At 31.0% G+C, this 17694-nt stretch overlaps 1 protein-coding gene across 3 annotated transcripts in view; it reads left to right on the forward strand.

The window, feature by feature from the left end:
* The first annotated feature begins 505 nt into the window (after nt 1–505).
* The window catches only part of wun (wunen), a 44920-nt gene continuing 27731 nt past the window's right edge, over nt 506–17694 (forward strand). For 2 of the 3 annotated variants that reach the window (XM_088224486.1, XM_088224485.1), the window contains exon 1: nt 506–713. In XM_088224486.1, the coding sequence (XP_088080612.1) occupies nt 650–713 (64 nt within the window). In that variant the 5' untranslated portion in view covers nt 506–649. The remainder of the gene's footprint in view (nt 714–17694) is intronic. The other variant, XM_088224484.1, reaches the window with a different exon arrangement.

Consider the following 17694-nt stretch of genomic DNA (forward strand, 5'->3'; position numbering starts at 1 on the left):
GTATAAAATTCAACGTCACATATAAAATTATTTTATTCCACTACACAAAAAATTTAAAAAAACAATTTTCCACGGATAACATTTTTTTCAGAACCCTGTTTTTTGTACAGTCACAATATGCGCAATCAAGAATTCTTTCAAATTGATGAACGAGTAAAAAAGACTGTCAAATTATTTACTTCCATGGTAAAATCATTGTGAAATTATGAACAGTTTTACTAAAACCCGCGTACTATTTCGATCTCTTTTTTTCTAAGAACGTATTTGTCGAATTACCAGGCCAACGAGCGCATGCTCTATGTTGTGTCTCTTTCTGTCTCGATAACTACGCAACCGAAACGCTGGGTAACCATATGGTAAAACTACAGCACGGTGTAAAAAGGATTTTTCAACTTCACGTTAACTCGTTATTATTATTATATTTAAATGTATTTTTGCTACGTGTTCTACATACTGGTAAATATATTACATCATATAAATACGATGTTTATTGGATTGTATTTTCTGTCCTCTTCAATTGCTCATTTGGAGTTTAGATTTCGAAGGGAGAGTTGCGCGCTCTATTGTGTAATTTGACAACGTCCAGTTTAGTGAAAATTTCCCCTTTTCGTTGTTATTTAATGTGGCAGTGACGTTTTAAAAATACAAAATGGATAAAGACTCTAGATTCATCCTTCGAAAAGTGTTTTTAGACATTGTTCTTCTAGCATGCGGTGAGTCTTATTCATGAAAACCCATTTTTAATTCAATCTTACATGAAAAACATGGATTTAAGTATCATGTATTCAGAGAACGTCGGCGGTCCAAGAAAATAACAAAGTGTTTCATCACTGGCATTGACACAATTTGTCGTTTTGCATTTTTGCGATAGTTTTTAGGAGTGGATATGATTGTGTCATCTGGCACAGATTTCTACTTCTACAGAAACTTATCCAAGTTTTTTTTCTACTCATTGTTCTAGAATTTACCGTTAGAATTTGGTTTGTTCCGATATTAAAAAATTGTTTAGAATTTGTGAAATTAAAACCGTATATATAGGCAACTTAAACGAATATTTTAAAGTAATAATTATATCTTACGCAGTACGCAGTAGAACTTTCGCTATAAAGAAAACTTCAAGCGGTTTTTCTTCTGAGTTTTATTATAACTAATAAGTGGAAGTAACCTATCGTCAACAATAATTAATTACATATTTAAGAAATGGTCAAAATACACAGCAGTGAAATTTCAAAATAATCATAAAAATATATGCATTGCTATTGATCAATAACATTATTATGCTGAAAATTAATATCGCCTGTAAGTAAAATTGCACAGGGAATTATTATAATTCATTGATTTATTAATACACTTAATAAATCAATGTTATAATTACATTGTAAAATAATCGTTTACTAATTCACCACTGAAAACATGTTTGAAAATTTATTGCAACAGAGAGGGAAAACATTTTTTATTAAGAATATGGAAGACTATGTATTTACAGGGCTTATGACCTGTCATCGGCTTGTTTAAGTGGCCACTTTACACACTGTAACATTCACAATTTTGTCTATGTTAGTTGCTGTAGTTAGCCAATCTTTTTCAGAAACAGGCAAAATATAATACCACACCTAATTAATAATATTATTAATTTATCAATTGCTTTCATTGGGTCTCACATTTCCACAGCTGGCATTTAAAAGAAAATGGAGACGACTCATTTACATTGTTATCTAAATTTCGAAATAATAGGTGCTGCATTTCATTAAATTAATGTCACAATCAGTTCAATACTTGCTTTATACAAGTTTTTTTTAAATTAGTAATTGATATTTTGCTATCTTGTGTACCAGAGTAAAATGTTAATTAATGATTCAATAATTGTACCAGGTTGTGTCAGATACAGAAAGACTTTAAAACCACAGGTTTATAGTATATTATAGTTCTATGTTTAATTTTTTTTTTATGGTGTCAGACTGGGGTATATTTTTCTCTACTAGGCACTTATTAAAAAAATAGCTGACAATCGTAGTAGGTAGCTAGGTACAAAAATGTTTGGGTAGGTAGGTACTGCATGTAATTATGTTACCCATTAGAACAAATTAAAATTCATCTAGTTTTTTTTTGTTTTTTTTTTCATTTTCCCTCCAATTATTATTGGCTGTCACCCTGTCATCCATTTGTATTTTATGAAAGATTGTAGGCATAGAATTAAGAATAGTCTAATTGAATGGTGGTAGGATTATAATTCCATGCCAAAGTCCTTATAATCAGGCAATTTTATTTTAAGGCCCATTTCACATGTGCAGCGCGTATCCATGCGACATCGCATAGTCAGTAGAATTGTATTTGTGTGTGTGAGAAGGGGATGGGGACTGCGGAACTATTTCATTCCTAAAGTATCGATTCGAATATTCGAATATCGATTCGAAGTTACGGGATCATGTATATATATAAATATACATACAAATTTCATTTGTATGTGTATATATATAAATATACATACAAATTTCATTTGTATTTTCCAAATTATATACCTAACTTCTTTAAAATTTCATAACCTTGATTCATTGAAACACAGAAAAGATATCTTCAATCAGATCCTGCTTTACAAAACTGTAAATAATAAATTTGATTCCCCAGAACTAATTAATCTACTTGCATACCATGTCCCCTCTAGACGCACTAGACTGATATTTTCTATCTTCCTAACATTAATTCTGAAGATGTTTTTTAAATTAACTTAAACTTACTGTCTTTTTTTTTAAAGTTGCTTTTCATCGGTTTTTTGAATCCCTTGAAATATGTAGGTACGTCAATATATTTTACCTTTAAAAAAAATGGTTTGTGCACTTGATCATGTTTTTTTATTCTTTTTTATTTTAACTCTTACTTTTTAATTACTTTAAGTAAGTTTTTTTATTAATGTTAATATTATTTCCATTTATGTAAATACTAACTAGAAACTTTTAACATAACTTTTTTACTTCGATTTTAATTATTTAATTACTTTCATTTATGTTTTTTTTCCCTTACAATATTGTACTTAAAAAAATCAAATAGTTAATTGATAAACTTAGCATGTAATATAATATGTAAACTTCACCGGTCCACTAGAGTTAACTCTAAATTTATGTACTATAAAACCACATTATTAACACATTATAGAATTTATACAATGGTTTCAATATGTCGGTACAAATATATACATTTATATATAATGTGTACAATTACATTATGAGGATAACTTTTACTGTACAATAATAATATTTATGCTAATTACCTACTTGTTACAATGTATCAGTATTATTGTACATGTTAGGGAGGGGGACTAAATATATTGTGTGAGGGTGTGTATTTACTAAATATATTGTGTATTCATGTATGGGTGTGCATATATGTGACAATGTGTAGTGAATATAAGTTGACTTATTGAACAATGATTGTCAAAAAATAATTGTTTTTTTCAAACCTTTATGAGGAAAGCTATCAACCACCTTATCAATCGATTTAAAATTGTTAAGAATGCTCTGGCCTAAAATCCAAATTCAAAAATATGTAAAAATTTCAACAAAGTAATAAAAAACAAAAATATAAATATATATGTAAGTACTCATATACACACATACGATTACATCATTAAATTATTATTGAGAATAATATTCCGGCACCCTCCAACATACCCGTCAAAACAGCTGTTCCAATACATGAAGGTGCTGGATATGAGACAATTGTACCTAAAAGAAGCACTTACACGCTTTTGGTCGAACAATGAGGAGAAGTCTCAGCAAAATGTCCGTACGAGGTTTTCCCAAAGCATGAATTATGACATACCCAAAACCCGTACGACTTTTGCTCTTTCTTTTGCTTTTGGAGGATCTTTGTGAACACCATATGCTCCAACTAGGTAGCGGACATAGAATGATGATGATGATGATGACTTTTGATAGGTTGACTATCAAACAATTAGTAAAAAGTTAGTGCAAATACCGCTTTTTCGCTATTTCGATCAACTCTATTTGATGTTCAAACGTGTATCTTGAAAAGAATTGGTCCAAAGAAAAAAAATATATGAACATTTTTAATAAATTTTATTTTCTTAGGCTTTCATATTTTTTATATTAAATCTATAGGGACGTAATTAAGAGCAAAAAAACTTTTTTTTTTAAATTGCGGCATGAGCGGTGGTCGTTCAAGGTCACACACGGTTTTACTAACCTTTGGGAGCCTGAGGGTATACCCCAGCTAAAATGCTATAAATACGTCTTAAAAAAATATTTTAAAAATGTCTTAATAATTGTCATGGTATTGTTTATAAAACTGGTTCATAATATTTCCAGTTTTCTGCGAAATTCATACATTTTTTCATAAAATACTGCTGCGATAATATTTTATATGGCAGCGCGCTCCTCCCACTGCCACGTTTTGGATACCACTGATTGAAATTACGCCACTAGCTAGAGGGGCGGTACGGCGGGCGGTCGGGAGAGGGATGAGCGAGTTCGTAAACCATATACAGCGTGTTTGTTAATTTATTTGAATTAATTTTAAAAACTAATAATATTTTACAAAATAATATAGAAAAAAAATCACACAGCTCAATCTTAATGTGTTTAAAATTGTTGGTATGTTTCCCAAATAAAATACAATAAAGTATAACACGGCACGAATTCCTTTTATCGGTTACATAGGTAGATATATTATACAATTTTACAGAATACGACGACTAAAAATAATACAAAATAGTAATTTCTATTACTCCACAGTAACTCCATGGCAAAAAAACTTTGAAAAATCACTAAATCGATTTAAAAAAAATTAAGCACAATAAAAAAAAACTCGAGACCTTAAAAAATCTAAAATACGAAATTAAAAAACTTGAAAATCAAATAATCAAGAAATAAAAACTCAAAAATCGAACAACGCCGTGTAAAAATTTATATAATATGCAAAATTAAAATAAAAAAAGTTAATTTGGACGTAGGACTAATTTTGTTATGGGAACGTGTTGTTGAAGTAGAAGGTAGAATATTGCTCCATTGGTAACCCGATTTAGAAGCGAAGACGTTTTCTCCGTCATTTTGGCTGTTTTCTTCTAAATTAACACTATCCTGGTCGAAATAATCAGATTCATCGTAATCTTCGATTACAAAGTCATCTGTTTCAGAAACATCATCTGAAGATTCTAACTCTAAATCACTGTCATCACTGGAAGACACTTCAATATCCGTATCGTTTAGAAGCTGCTCAATAACATCATCCGTCAAATTTTTTCTACTCATTTTGAGATTGGTGAAGTAAAAAAAGGTTTTATAAATTTGAAAAAATTCACTTATTATTCAAAAAACACCTTTGTATGCAAAATCCAATGCGCAATATCCAGATAGCTAAATATAAAAATTATGTTTATTTGAAATTATTAGTCATAATAATACTTTTTTCTAAACACCCTTAGCATGCAAAATCTTACTCGCGTAAACTGGATTGACCGAAGTATCAAAGATCACTAAACTGTGGAGCAAATAGCAAATGAATTGTGATGCATGCTGTTTGCGCGGGGGGGAAACAAAGACAAATGTGAATTATTATTAAATGAGTTCCGCGGAAAAATATTTTAATATCTTCGATACATTTGTAACATAATGGAGTAGAGTTATACATAAAATGAAATCAATATGATGATTAACAAAAAAGGTATTGAAATTTTTTTTTATTTTATTTTTTTATTTTTATTTATTTGGATAACCAACAGCTATAATGATATCATATTTATATAACAAAACAAATAACAAATAAGCCAATTACAGGTTTTCACAAGTAGCATCACAGTAAGTTAAAAAAGATTCTCGAACATAAAATGAATAGTAATTAAATGTAAATTTAAAAGAAAAGAAAAAAATACTACGAGTTATTTTGAAAGCAAACGCCGCACGTTATTAAGATTATTTTCAAATAAATCTATGTTAAATGATTTATTTAGTACATTAAAATTATTAAAAGTTCGCCATAAATATGAATTTTGCCTATAATTAGATGAAACAAGAGGTATGTGAAGAAGAGGGTTATTTCTTAAAACTTTGGAAGGAACATTGATAGAAAGTTTGCAAAGTAGTTCAGGACAGTCAATTGAACCAGAGGCAATTTTAAGTAAATAAATTATATCCGCTATTTCACGACGTTTTTGCAGAGGCAGTAGGTGATGTTTTTTACATATATGAATATACTGGTCAGATTTAAACTCAAGTTTCAACCGGAAACATATGAACTTTACGATTTTTTTTTGAATATTTTCAATGCGTGATATCTGCACATTGTACATAGGATTCCATATTTGTGATGCATATTCTAAGTTGCTTCGCACTAATGTACAGTAAAGGATTTTAAGTGTCTTTGCCATAGTGAACGACGTAGAGCTACGCATAACAAAGCCAAGCGCACGCGATGACTTTTTCATGATGCTGTCAACATGGGCGTCAAAAAGTAATTTACTATCATGGAAGACACCTAGATCCTTTACACATAATGAGCGTTGGAGGTTTTGACCCTTAAGCACATAGTTAGTACGTAAAAATTTTACTTTGCGACTAAATGTAATAACTGAACACTTAGAAGGATTAAGGTCCAAGCAGTTGGAGTTGCAGTAATCCTCTAGACGGTCGAGATCTGACTGCAGATCAAAGACGTCAGCTGGGGTCTTGATTGTTGCAAAAATTTTCATGTCGTCAGCAAAACAAAGCAAACGCGAAGAGGTAAAGCATTTATCAATATCGTTAACAAAAATTATGAAGAGCAAAGGTCCCAGAAGAGACCCTTGAGGCACCCCGCTGGGGACCCGTACCCAACTAGAAATAAAATTATTAACCACTACCGCTTGCGACCTGTTGTCTATATAAGATGAAAACCATCTGAAGAGGTCACCTCTAATACCGATTTTAGTTAATTTTTTCAATAGTAATTTGTGATCGATTCGGTCGAAGCATTTACTGTAATCGGTGTAAATAACGTCTACCTGATGACCACCGTCCATTGAATCAGTAAGGTAATCATTAAGTAAGATTAAATTTGAAACAGTAGATCTCCCTTTTAGAAAGCCATGTTGAGATGGACTCAGTGAGTTTTTAATGGCGGAATATAGTTGGTTATAGATTATTCTTTCAAACACTTTAGACACTATACACAGTTTAGAAATTGGTCTATAATTGACAATATCGGTTTTAGGCCCTTTCTTGTGGACTGGTGTTATAAAAGCGGATTTCCAAATATGTGGGATTGTGCATTCTTTGAAAGATCTTTTGAATAGCAAAGTGATTGGTACACATATAGTACTAGCAGAATTTATGAGAAAACATGCGGGAAGGTGATCAGGTCCAGCTGATTTTGATGTATCTAGCTTTAAGAGTAGATTTTTTACATAGTCTGTGGTAATCACTATGGAATTAATATCTGAGGTATACACATGAGACGAGGTAGATGAGGGATTAGTGGAATTTCTCGATTGGATACTAGCTGGATTTAGAAAAGTGGAGTGAAAATATTCAGAAAATGCGTTGCAAATTTCAATACCAGTGTTTACTCGCATATTACCTAATACAAGACTATTAGGAATACAGTTAGATTTGGATTTGGACTTCACATACGACCAGAAATTTTTAGGTGAGTCCTCGATGGACTTTTCCACGAATGCAATGTAAGAATCGTGACAATCCTTTTCAAGATGTTTGATTCTATCACGTAATAATTTAAAAGTTATTAGATTGGAGTGATTGCCGTAAGTCTTATATTTTCTTAAGTATTTATCCTTTTCTTTAATTGCTTTTACTAGCGCGGGGGAGTACCATATAGGATATGAACTGTTCAAAGTCTTAACAGCGGGTACAAATTTATCTCTCAGATTTGTAAAAGTATTGTAAAAAAAGTTTACGGATTCGTCAAATGATCTAATTGAGAATTCAGTATGCCAGTCGATGTCAGAGATTGTACTATTTATTGAATCAAAGTTTGCTTTATTAAACAAATATTTAGTTAGCGGTGCAGGCTTCAGGTAAGTAAGTTCAATAAATTGAGCATTAATGAAGAGAGCATTATGATGCGGGTCAATAGGTACCAATGGGTCCATACATTCACTAACATTAACAATGTCATTAGAAATTACCAAATCTAGGATCCGTCCGTGTTTATTAAAAATTCCATTAAATTGCGACAAGTTATGTGTATTCAATTCATCGATAAGTAGGTACTCATCGTGACTTTGAGCATTAGAAGGCAAGTATGAAACATTATCAGTTGAAAGCCACTTAATACCGCTCAAGTTGAAATCACCTATTATCAAATATTTGTCAAGCGGGTTATTAGAAATTGTCATATTTAACTTAGAGAAAAAATTTATCAATTGGTCGGAAAAGGAATTGCCTGATTTTTGTTTACATAGGTATAGAACACATAAGTGTAGTTTGGTGCGCGTACGGGTACCTGCGAGATTAAGAGATAGTGTTAGCCACAGATCTTCAGCGCTGGAGTTGAATGTCGGCTGGGCAATAGCTGATATTTCTTTACGTACCGCTAGGAGAACACCGCCGCCCCGCGACTGTCCCGTTGCCGTGTAATCCCGATCGCGACGCCAAACCATATAGCGGCTGTCAAATAGTTCACTATCGGAAATGTTGTCGTTTATCCACGTTTCGGATAGAGCTATAATATCGTAACTAGATATGCTTAAATTACATTATTAATTATAATGTGTTAGAGCGGGCGAGCGGATATAATTTGCAATAAATGTGCGAATAAAAGAGACATAAAGATGTAGATACTTGCGTTGTAGATAAATAAAGTTATATTGTAAGTAAACATATGAGTATATAATAATATAATAAAGCGAGCGTTTGCTTTCGAAAACAGGGGTTACAAACACATTCAAAACAATCATTGACAGTAATGCGAGTACATAAAAAATACATAAGGAAAGTGCGAGCGATATAAATAATAATAAACATATTAAACGAACTTGTTTAAATCGGCCTCAGTGTTTATAATGTGGACACTCGAAGTATCATTCAATCTTGCATGAATTTTGCCATATTTTACCCAAATATACTTATATCCCTTTTCATCCTTCAACTTGGATTTGGTCATCGTAAGGAGTTTCTTGGTCAACGGAGTCAGGTGGTCGTTTATATATATTCGATTGGTCGAATGGAAGCCTAAATCGTTAGCTGATAAGTTTTTCATGGCGCGAGCGGCTGATGTGAAATCTTCCTTTAAATATCGATTAATAAAACTCACTATTATTGACTTCTCTTTAGAGTTATGAACCGGTACCCGTGATATATAATTTATTTGGGATTTAGGAAAAGTGTAGTCCACCTTTCGACTGATGCTGTCTAATATTGTGAATAGATTTTCGTCAAATATGCTACCTGGGGGACCCCAGATACCCCCCTTAGGCACGGGAGGGCTAAGGGCATTATGTCCACCGATCCTGTTAAGTTTCAAAATATGATAACTTTTTTTGTCAAAAAAATTAAAAAAGTACACACCGAATGACCTTGAACGTCCCATACTTATAATAAATCTTGAAAACCACCCGATGGATCTAAACCTGGTTTTCACTGTCATGTAACGTGTCCTAAAACAAAGCTACTTGTATTTGTTGCATCTTCGAAAAATAAAAATTAGTACGTCATATTCATTTCTTACCGAAAATTACCGTAAAATACCGCGGAGATTTTACCGCCGTGCATCTCGAATTTATTGCGATACAAGTAAATATCGTTTTTGCTACCATTTATGCTTGCAATATACACATGTATGTTCATAAGGATGAATGACAATATCCGACTAAGACCTTCCATATAATCTTTCAAACTCACAGTGAAAGGGGCAGTGAACGTAATAAAGTTAAATTGAATTGAAATAATATACGAAATTAGAAATTTCAAAAGATCTACTCATTTATTGACCAAAATATTGTTTTTTTTTTTGAATGAGTAAAACCGATAGGAAGACCCACAGTCTTTAAAACGGTTTCGGGTATGTGGAGGAATGTACTCCTGCTCCGGGGAATTACGCTTTCGGGAATTTTCCCGCGGTACATCATTACTTGCACCTCCAGTACCTTATGCACCATTGGGTGCGAATAAGAGTTTGATGGTGATGAACATAATGTCATTGTATTATTTTAGATGTTTGTAAATCTAATATTGTGGATCATCGTAATATATAATTTTTATTTGAGAATAAAAAATACTGTTTTGTAATCTACTGTATTTGCTTACACAACCGAATATATAATATATGTATTATGTATGTTTACTTGTTAAATAACCCTAAAGAGGGAAACATTTTGTAGCCGAAACTAGACAGTCAAATTGTTCCAAAAAAAAATTCTTTTTTTTTGTTGTATAATTTGATTGTTTTAGTAATTTTGTTGATAGTTAATTTTCTGCTTACTAAAGTTGAAGGTGTAAACAAGGACTTATACACTCGCATACGTTAATGTTTATTGTATGCAATTATTACTTTATTACTTTATTATGTCTATATAATGATTTAAATCATATATACATTCAAATTAACAATGCACTGGCCTATGCACCATTAGGTTCTGATAAGGGTTTGGTGATAATGTATTTCAATATAAATTTTACCGATGTATATATAAATTTACTTTAATATAAAGAAATATTCGTTTTTATAAACGATAAATCGATATTATTATCGAAACTTATTTAAACGAATAATGGCGGTACATCACTTTTTCACTAACACATTCGTAAAAACTCTTTGCGATGTTCTTATGAATATTTTTAAACCTGTTATTATAATCGAATATTTTATATCAGTTTTAAAAAAAAAAGGTATTTATTTAAGAGCAATATTTTCCGAATAATAAATAATTTACATGAAAACTAAAAACTGCACTAATAAGTGCATATTATTTATTTATACCCTTTCTAATTTATATTATAAATAAGTGGGTTATATTGTTCATTTTGTTTATATATGTATTTTAAGTTTAAGTAAAATATTATTAAAAGTGTTTGCACGTAATTGATGAAAAATAAGTAGTGCATTTTTTTATTTTAATGTTTCTGTATATTATTTTTCATTGTTTGTAAAGCAAATAAATACATTAATGTCAGGCGGGATGGGATCTCTATGAAGACGACAGATATTATTTAATAATACGCTAATTAGCAGCGTGGTTTATTTACATTTCTGTGCGTTTGACTTAACGGTTCCTAATTTATCATTTCATTTGTGAATAAAAACTAGCAGATTTAAGATATATACGAATTAAAACATATAAACAAAATTTAAATAATAATACGTTGTGTATAAAAATACTAATTTAGTCATGTTTCTTACAATAAAAGGAACATTATGAAAATTCATCAAAAATATTTAATACGTTCGGTATTTTTTTACTTGTCTAATGCTAACAATATATTGAATACTTAAAAATAATACAGTTTTTTTTCTATTAAGCTAACGAAATAGTAAAAAAATCAATGCCAACCTAGCCAAATAAAAAAAATCTATCTTTGCTCTTTTGCCTAAATTTTGGGTTTCTGCCTGATCAATTTCAATATATGAAATTCAATTTTAAAAAACATGTTAGGTTTTTAACACAGAAAAATAATTTTAATTTAGTTAAATTAATTTATCAATTTTTGAGACCAAATCTCAACTCCATAGAACCAAATTCCTGTGTATTGAAAGCAAAATACAAAACAATTGTGTTTATAAACAAAATGAACAAAAAATCTTTTGAACATAGGGAACAAGATTTTTTCTAATCAGTGTGAACTCGGATATGAAACTAGAAATAAAAATGAAGTAAGTCTGCCATTTAGTAAGAAAACAAAGACACAGAACTCGTTGGTACACCGAGGTGGACCATCAGAAATAAGAGTTTAAGAAAAGACCATTAGAAATAAGAGAACAAAAAAAATCATTTCATTTGAATGTTAGTTGATAAAACATGTGTGTAGCAGATAAGTTAGCTCTTAAAAAGTGATTGCATTCGAGTTGGTCTTAAAGAATTTTTTTTAATAGTGAAATGTTAATAATTATTATATATTTTAATAACAATTCGTCGTCGTCATTCCCTTTCCGTACCTAATGGTGCTTAGATTACTGCAGAGGTACACAAATCGCAGCGTATCTTGATCATTTTTTGTTACATGAAGGTAAGATGATCAGTCTTACGCTTCAGGTACCAGTCCAGGCACTATGAAATATTCTGGTGGGAAAACACCTTTTTAAATAAATATTTCTTATCAACCATGTCGGGAATCGAACCCGAGACCTCTTGCATGGGAGACAAATGCGCTTATCATTACACCACGAGGCCGACTAATAATTGTATATAGGTTAATATATTAGCACATTCATGTATTGTGTTTGTACTATTTAAGGACAAAACAAAAATAAAAAAAAAACAAAAAAATATTAAAACCCATAACTTTATCAGACAAGAAAAGCACGAATATAAAAATGTAAAGTTTTGAAGTGACAGAGGCAATGTAGCATAATGTATTTCTTTATATTAAATCAGAGCTACAGACAGTATTACATATATGAAATAATTACAGTTTTGAAAAAAATGCCTCAAAAGTATCGAATATTTCAATATATATATACATTTATATTTGTTTTTATTTTATTTATGAAATATATAATACATATCTAAGATATTATACTCCCAGGAATTTAAAAAAACCTCATTTGGGACCGTAAATAAAAATGAGACATTTTTGTGACAATACATAATATCATACATAGTAAATACATCCGAAATTGTAAGAAAACAAAAAGAAACATAAATCATAGTACTTTACACCATCTATATAAATAACATTAATAACTATCACTATCAAAAAGATTTAAGTAATATTTTTTAATTACGACACTTTTGAATTGGCTATTCGATTTTTCGTGTTTTAATATTTATTTAAAATTCGGAATGGTCAATACTTTCCAGAAACCTTTTTCCGAACTTCGTTGAGCAAAACTTAGGTACATGAAAATTCCCTGATTTACGCGTTATTATTATTATATTTATTAAATTATTTTATAGAAATACACCATTCTTTCTCAATGGTCCCCTTGATAAAACCTGTGTGAAGGAATATTTCTTTTATTAAAAAAAAGGTAATAATAATAACAAAAAATAGAAAAAATACCTAATTAAAAAACACCTTTTTTCTAAACAGAAATGACCGAAAAATATTTTTTTACAATAATAATAATATTACGAGTACAATACATAAGTTTTTATGTATTTTTTTAGTTAGTGTATACAATAAAGCATTATAAGAGTAGGCATATTTATTTTATATATTTTTAATTAATATTTTTTCTTTCATTCTTCATACTTCATAAGTATTTTGAAAAAACAACGCATTATCCATAAATAAAAAGTCGATTACGGGAATAATCTAATTCGGTTATTCGAACTATTAATATTGATAATAATCGTTTGCGATTAAGCACACCCCAACAGATTTATGTCTGACAGACCGGGTCGTATTCATTTTACAACGCGTGTGAAAAGGTAACAGATTTTGTATGCGTTTGCAGGATAAGCGCGGTAAAATATCGGGTAGTATGGATTTGCGTGGTAGGTGTGAAAACGGCCTAAGTCATGTCAGATCTACTTTTGGGCCAGTAGTAAGCAAAGAACCATAAAAAAAACACAGCAAAAAATAACTGTACAGTAAACTGAATATTTCTATGTATTTATGTATATTATGTGTTTAAATATATAATAATGTATGTGTGTGTGTGTGAATGTATATAAATGCATTGAAAGTGCCCCGACTCAACTTGGATTTTCTAGTGAGTCGGGGCAGGTTCACAGGCATGGGTCGTTCCCTGGTTGTGTCACTATAAACCGTGTCTTTGTAATCAACTAATGTATGTTTCTTTTTTTAAATATATAAATAATGCATACGTAAAAACAAATTTAGATTTTTCTTTTGTTTTTTTTTTTCATTTTCCCTTGCCATGATTCTTAATTTGACTTCCGTAGTAATCAGATGTGACGGCAGAAAAATGCAGTCGTGTGTGATGAAGAAATGCTTCAATTACATTGATACGTGAATGTTACACAGTGCATAAAGTGGCCACTTAAACCAGACAGCGACAGATCATAAGTCCTAAATGTCTGGACTTCCATATTCCCTTCTATAAAATGTTTTCCTTCTCTGTTGTAATGTTATGTTCATCTTCATAACTCCCTTGGGGGTGAATGTCCTTGTCTACAAACATTTGAACAAACTCAAAACATCGTTGAGATGGGTTGTGGTCCCATGGTTAGGTTGGGTAGTGCCGCGGACTCTGGATCAAGAAATCCAAGGTTTAAATCTCTCTACCTCAACTTGTTTACAATTTTCTAAAATGTTTTTTTACGACTCAAATAAAATTAATGCAAAATCGAAATATTTGCGTAAATAATAAGAACGCAAATATTTGTTTTTACAAAAAAAAAATGTTCATATATTAATTAGTTTTTAGGTACTGTACTTTTAAGATCTCTTATATACTATTCGACTGATAAATTAATACCGTATGCAGAGACAAACCTTAAGGTGAGGAAAGTACATTCTATTGTCTTCACCTTGGGGTTATTCTCTGTATTTGAAATTAGAATGTACTTTCCTCACCTTAAGTTTTGTCTCTGCATACGGGTATAAGTCTTCTTCAAAATATACTCGGTTCTATTTCTAGCTTTCATTTGTGGGAGGCGACTTTCCCAACACTGATAATATTATTATACTTGAATACTCGTATTGAAGGGGGAGCTAAGCATAAATTAAATAATTTGTCCGAATGACCCAATTTTAATCCCACTGTCATAACAACAGATTGAGGATGATTTATCTATTAGTAGGACAATCAGTGGCGGCTGAAAGGGTTAAAGTGGGAGGGGGTCATTTTTTTATTTGCTAAATAGGTACATTTGCATTTCACAATCATTTTCACACTATTTTTTTTTTTTTTGAAAAATACATCAACATACTTACCAATGTCCATATTCCATACAGATGTTTTTAATATGGTACACACATTCACATACCATTTAACATTTTTTTTGGTCTTACTCACTATTATACTCACTTAATAACAAATGACGAATTCGCTCTTCTTAGGTATGTAAAATACATATTAATTATTATCAATCTTTTTCTTATCTTCCTTGTTTCATATTTTATCTCTACCGGGACAATGCCCGCGTTTCGACTAATTTTGGGCGAAATGTTTCGAAATTTATGTACGTACGATACGTTTCATCTCTTTCTTTTTCGAGGAAAATGTATGGAGAAAACATTAGCTTCTGGACAGTTACAGAAATGACCCGCGCGTGCGGTGATTTTCCTTAATAATATTCTAGATAACATGTATAAAAATATGAAGATTAATAGGCACTTATTTATTTGAATGAATGATTTTTTTAAATGTGTAATAAAACCTAATCACATTATATTATATACTTTATTTATAATGTATTTTAGGTACTTAAAAAAAAAAAGTAGCATAATTTAGGGGGTCATTGACCTAATGGACATAAGGGAAAGCCGCCGCTGGTTACAATATCTGTATTTACTCAAGTAAGTACATGTAGGCATCATTATCATCATCCCTCTTTTCTGCACTCAGTAGTGCATAGGGCACTGCATTGGTAAACCAAATGCAGCGTAGTTCGATCATCTGTTACATGAAGGTAAGGCGATCAGTCTGAACAATGAAATATTGCAATTTGAAAAACCTTTCAAATCAATATTTCGCATCCACCCTGCCAAAAATCGAACCCAGGACCTCAATAATGATAGGCGAACGCGTCAGCCACTATAAGAGGCGGACTTATTTCCGCTTGATTTCCTTATTCAGGATTTTTACCTGAGAGCAGCTATTGTATCGAAAACACTTACCCAGTGTTCTGATTCCATTTCACTCACAAAACTGTATTCTTCACCCGCCTGTTCAAAGAAAAAACGTAATATTGTGTCCAAATAAAATTATATTATATATCGTCAGGTTTCTGCGACAAATTAGTAACTACAAATTTTCGAAAAATGAGACGTATTTATAAATGGCATCAAATAATATCTGTTTAAAAAGTAAATAAAAATATTAAAAATTTTATAAATCCAAAAAATAGTATTTTATAATATTCAATTTGCGGTTTTATTTAAATTGTTGATTTTGGGTGAGCTTTTATTTATTATCATATTAAATACATAAAATTTTAATTTATACAAAATTGCTTCTACTAGGGTTATTTACCCCGTTCTAAGATAGTAAAAAACAATCAATATACAGAAACAATAATAAAGGTAGCGGTAACTTGAAAAACATAGTAAAAAAAATATTTGAAAACTCAGTAAAATACATAGTAAGAAACATATTAAAAAAAAAAAAAAAACAGCAAAATACCCAGTAAAAAGAAAAAAAAAACATTAAAAAACAAAGTAAAAAATTTAATAAAAAAGAATAATAATAAAAGTATAGTAAGATTTATATATACAGTAAATAAAACATATTAAAAACGAAAAACATAGTAACAACAGAGTTTTTTAACTTTAAATTGCAATATATTACTAATAAAATGTAATTACCAACTTGTACCAGAAACCTGACGCGATATATGGTTTTGATTTTTTGAAATATTTGTATTCCAAACTTTAACAAAAACAAAATAAAATATTTAAAAAAAAAAAAAGCGACCAAAAATACCCAAACAAATTTAGTTTCAATTCTTTCAATTTAGTTGAGTTCTCCTCAAGTACCTAATAGACTTGTTTAATTAATACCTCTAGTGACATTTCAACAGTTAGTCTTCTTTGTATGTTTATCTTATATTAAATGTATCCAAATGGGGATCAAAAGGTTTTTAATTTATTTCAATTATTGTGTGTGGTCCCATGTCTGGCCACTAAAAGCATATGTCTGTCAAGTCACCCCAGATGTCACAAGTCACAACAATGCATAGCCTTGTATTAACTGTTCTCTGAATTTCATTAAAGCCAAATGAATGCTTTTCTTAAGCAGCCCAATGTCACTGTCTGGATCTCAACTGACACACGAGACTACACAGGAAAATCAATTTAAGTTGATTAAAAATATAAAAAACTCTTCTAGTGGGTTGCCCAAATGTGCTCCTCGTAATAAACTTAGGTCATGGGCTCACAAGCAGAGCATAATGCTCCGGCAAAAAGTACCACGCGAAGGATCTAATAATGGAGTACTTGCAAAGGTTTGCTTTCGACCTAATGAAGGTCAGCAGAAATTAAGTGAGAGTTATCACTAGAGCCCTCGCAGGGCACTGCAGACTGAATAAACACACACCTTGCTAAAATTAACCTTTCTGAAACTTATAGATGTAGGTTCTACACTTTAGATGAGGAAACACCTTTACACGTTCTACGCTTTAAGTATATCATAAAAGAAGTCACATCCTCGGATGACCACTGGTTAAACCTGAGGATATTAAATAGCTTTTCTCCTACCTAATAGCCCGATACTTTATGGACTTGGGCTTGGAGAGGGAGATTTAGCAAAATGAGAACTCTCGCCCTCCACATAGTAGCCAAATTCTTTAAAGACCTAGGCTTGGAGGGCCAGTACTAATTTACGGGGACCTGCCACAATAGATCATCACAGGTCACAGTGACGTCAGGAGCTTAAAATTATAGCACTGCCTCCATTTTA

This window comes from Micrasema longulum, unplaced genomic scaffold (assembly GCF_059751315.1).
Source record: "Micrasema longulum isolate JH-2025_06_02 unplaced genomic scaffold, ASM5975131v1 h1tg000287l, whole genome shotgun sequence".
NCBI classification, from domain to species: Eukaryota; Metazoa; Arthropoda; class Insecta; order Trichoptera; family Brachycentridae; genus Micrasema; species Micrasema longulum.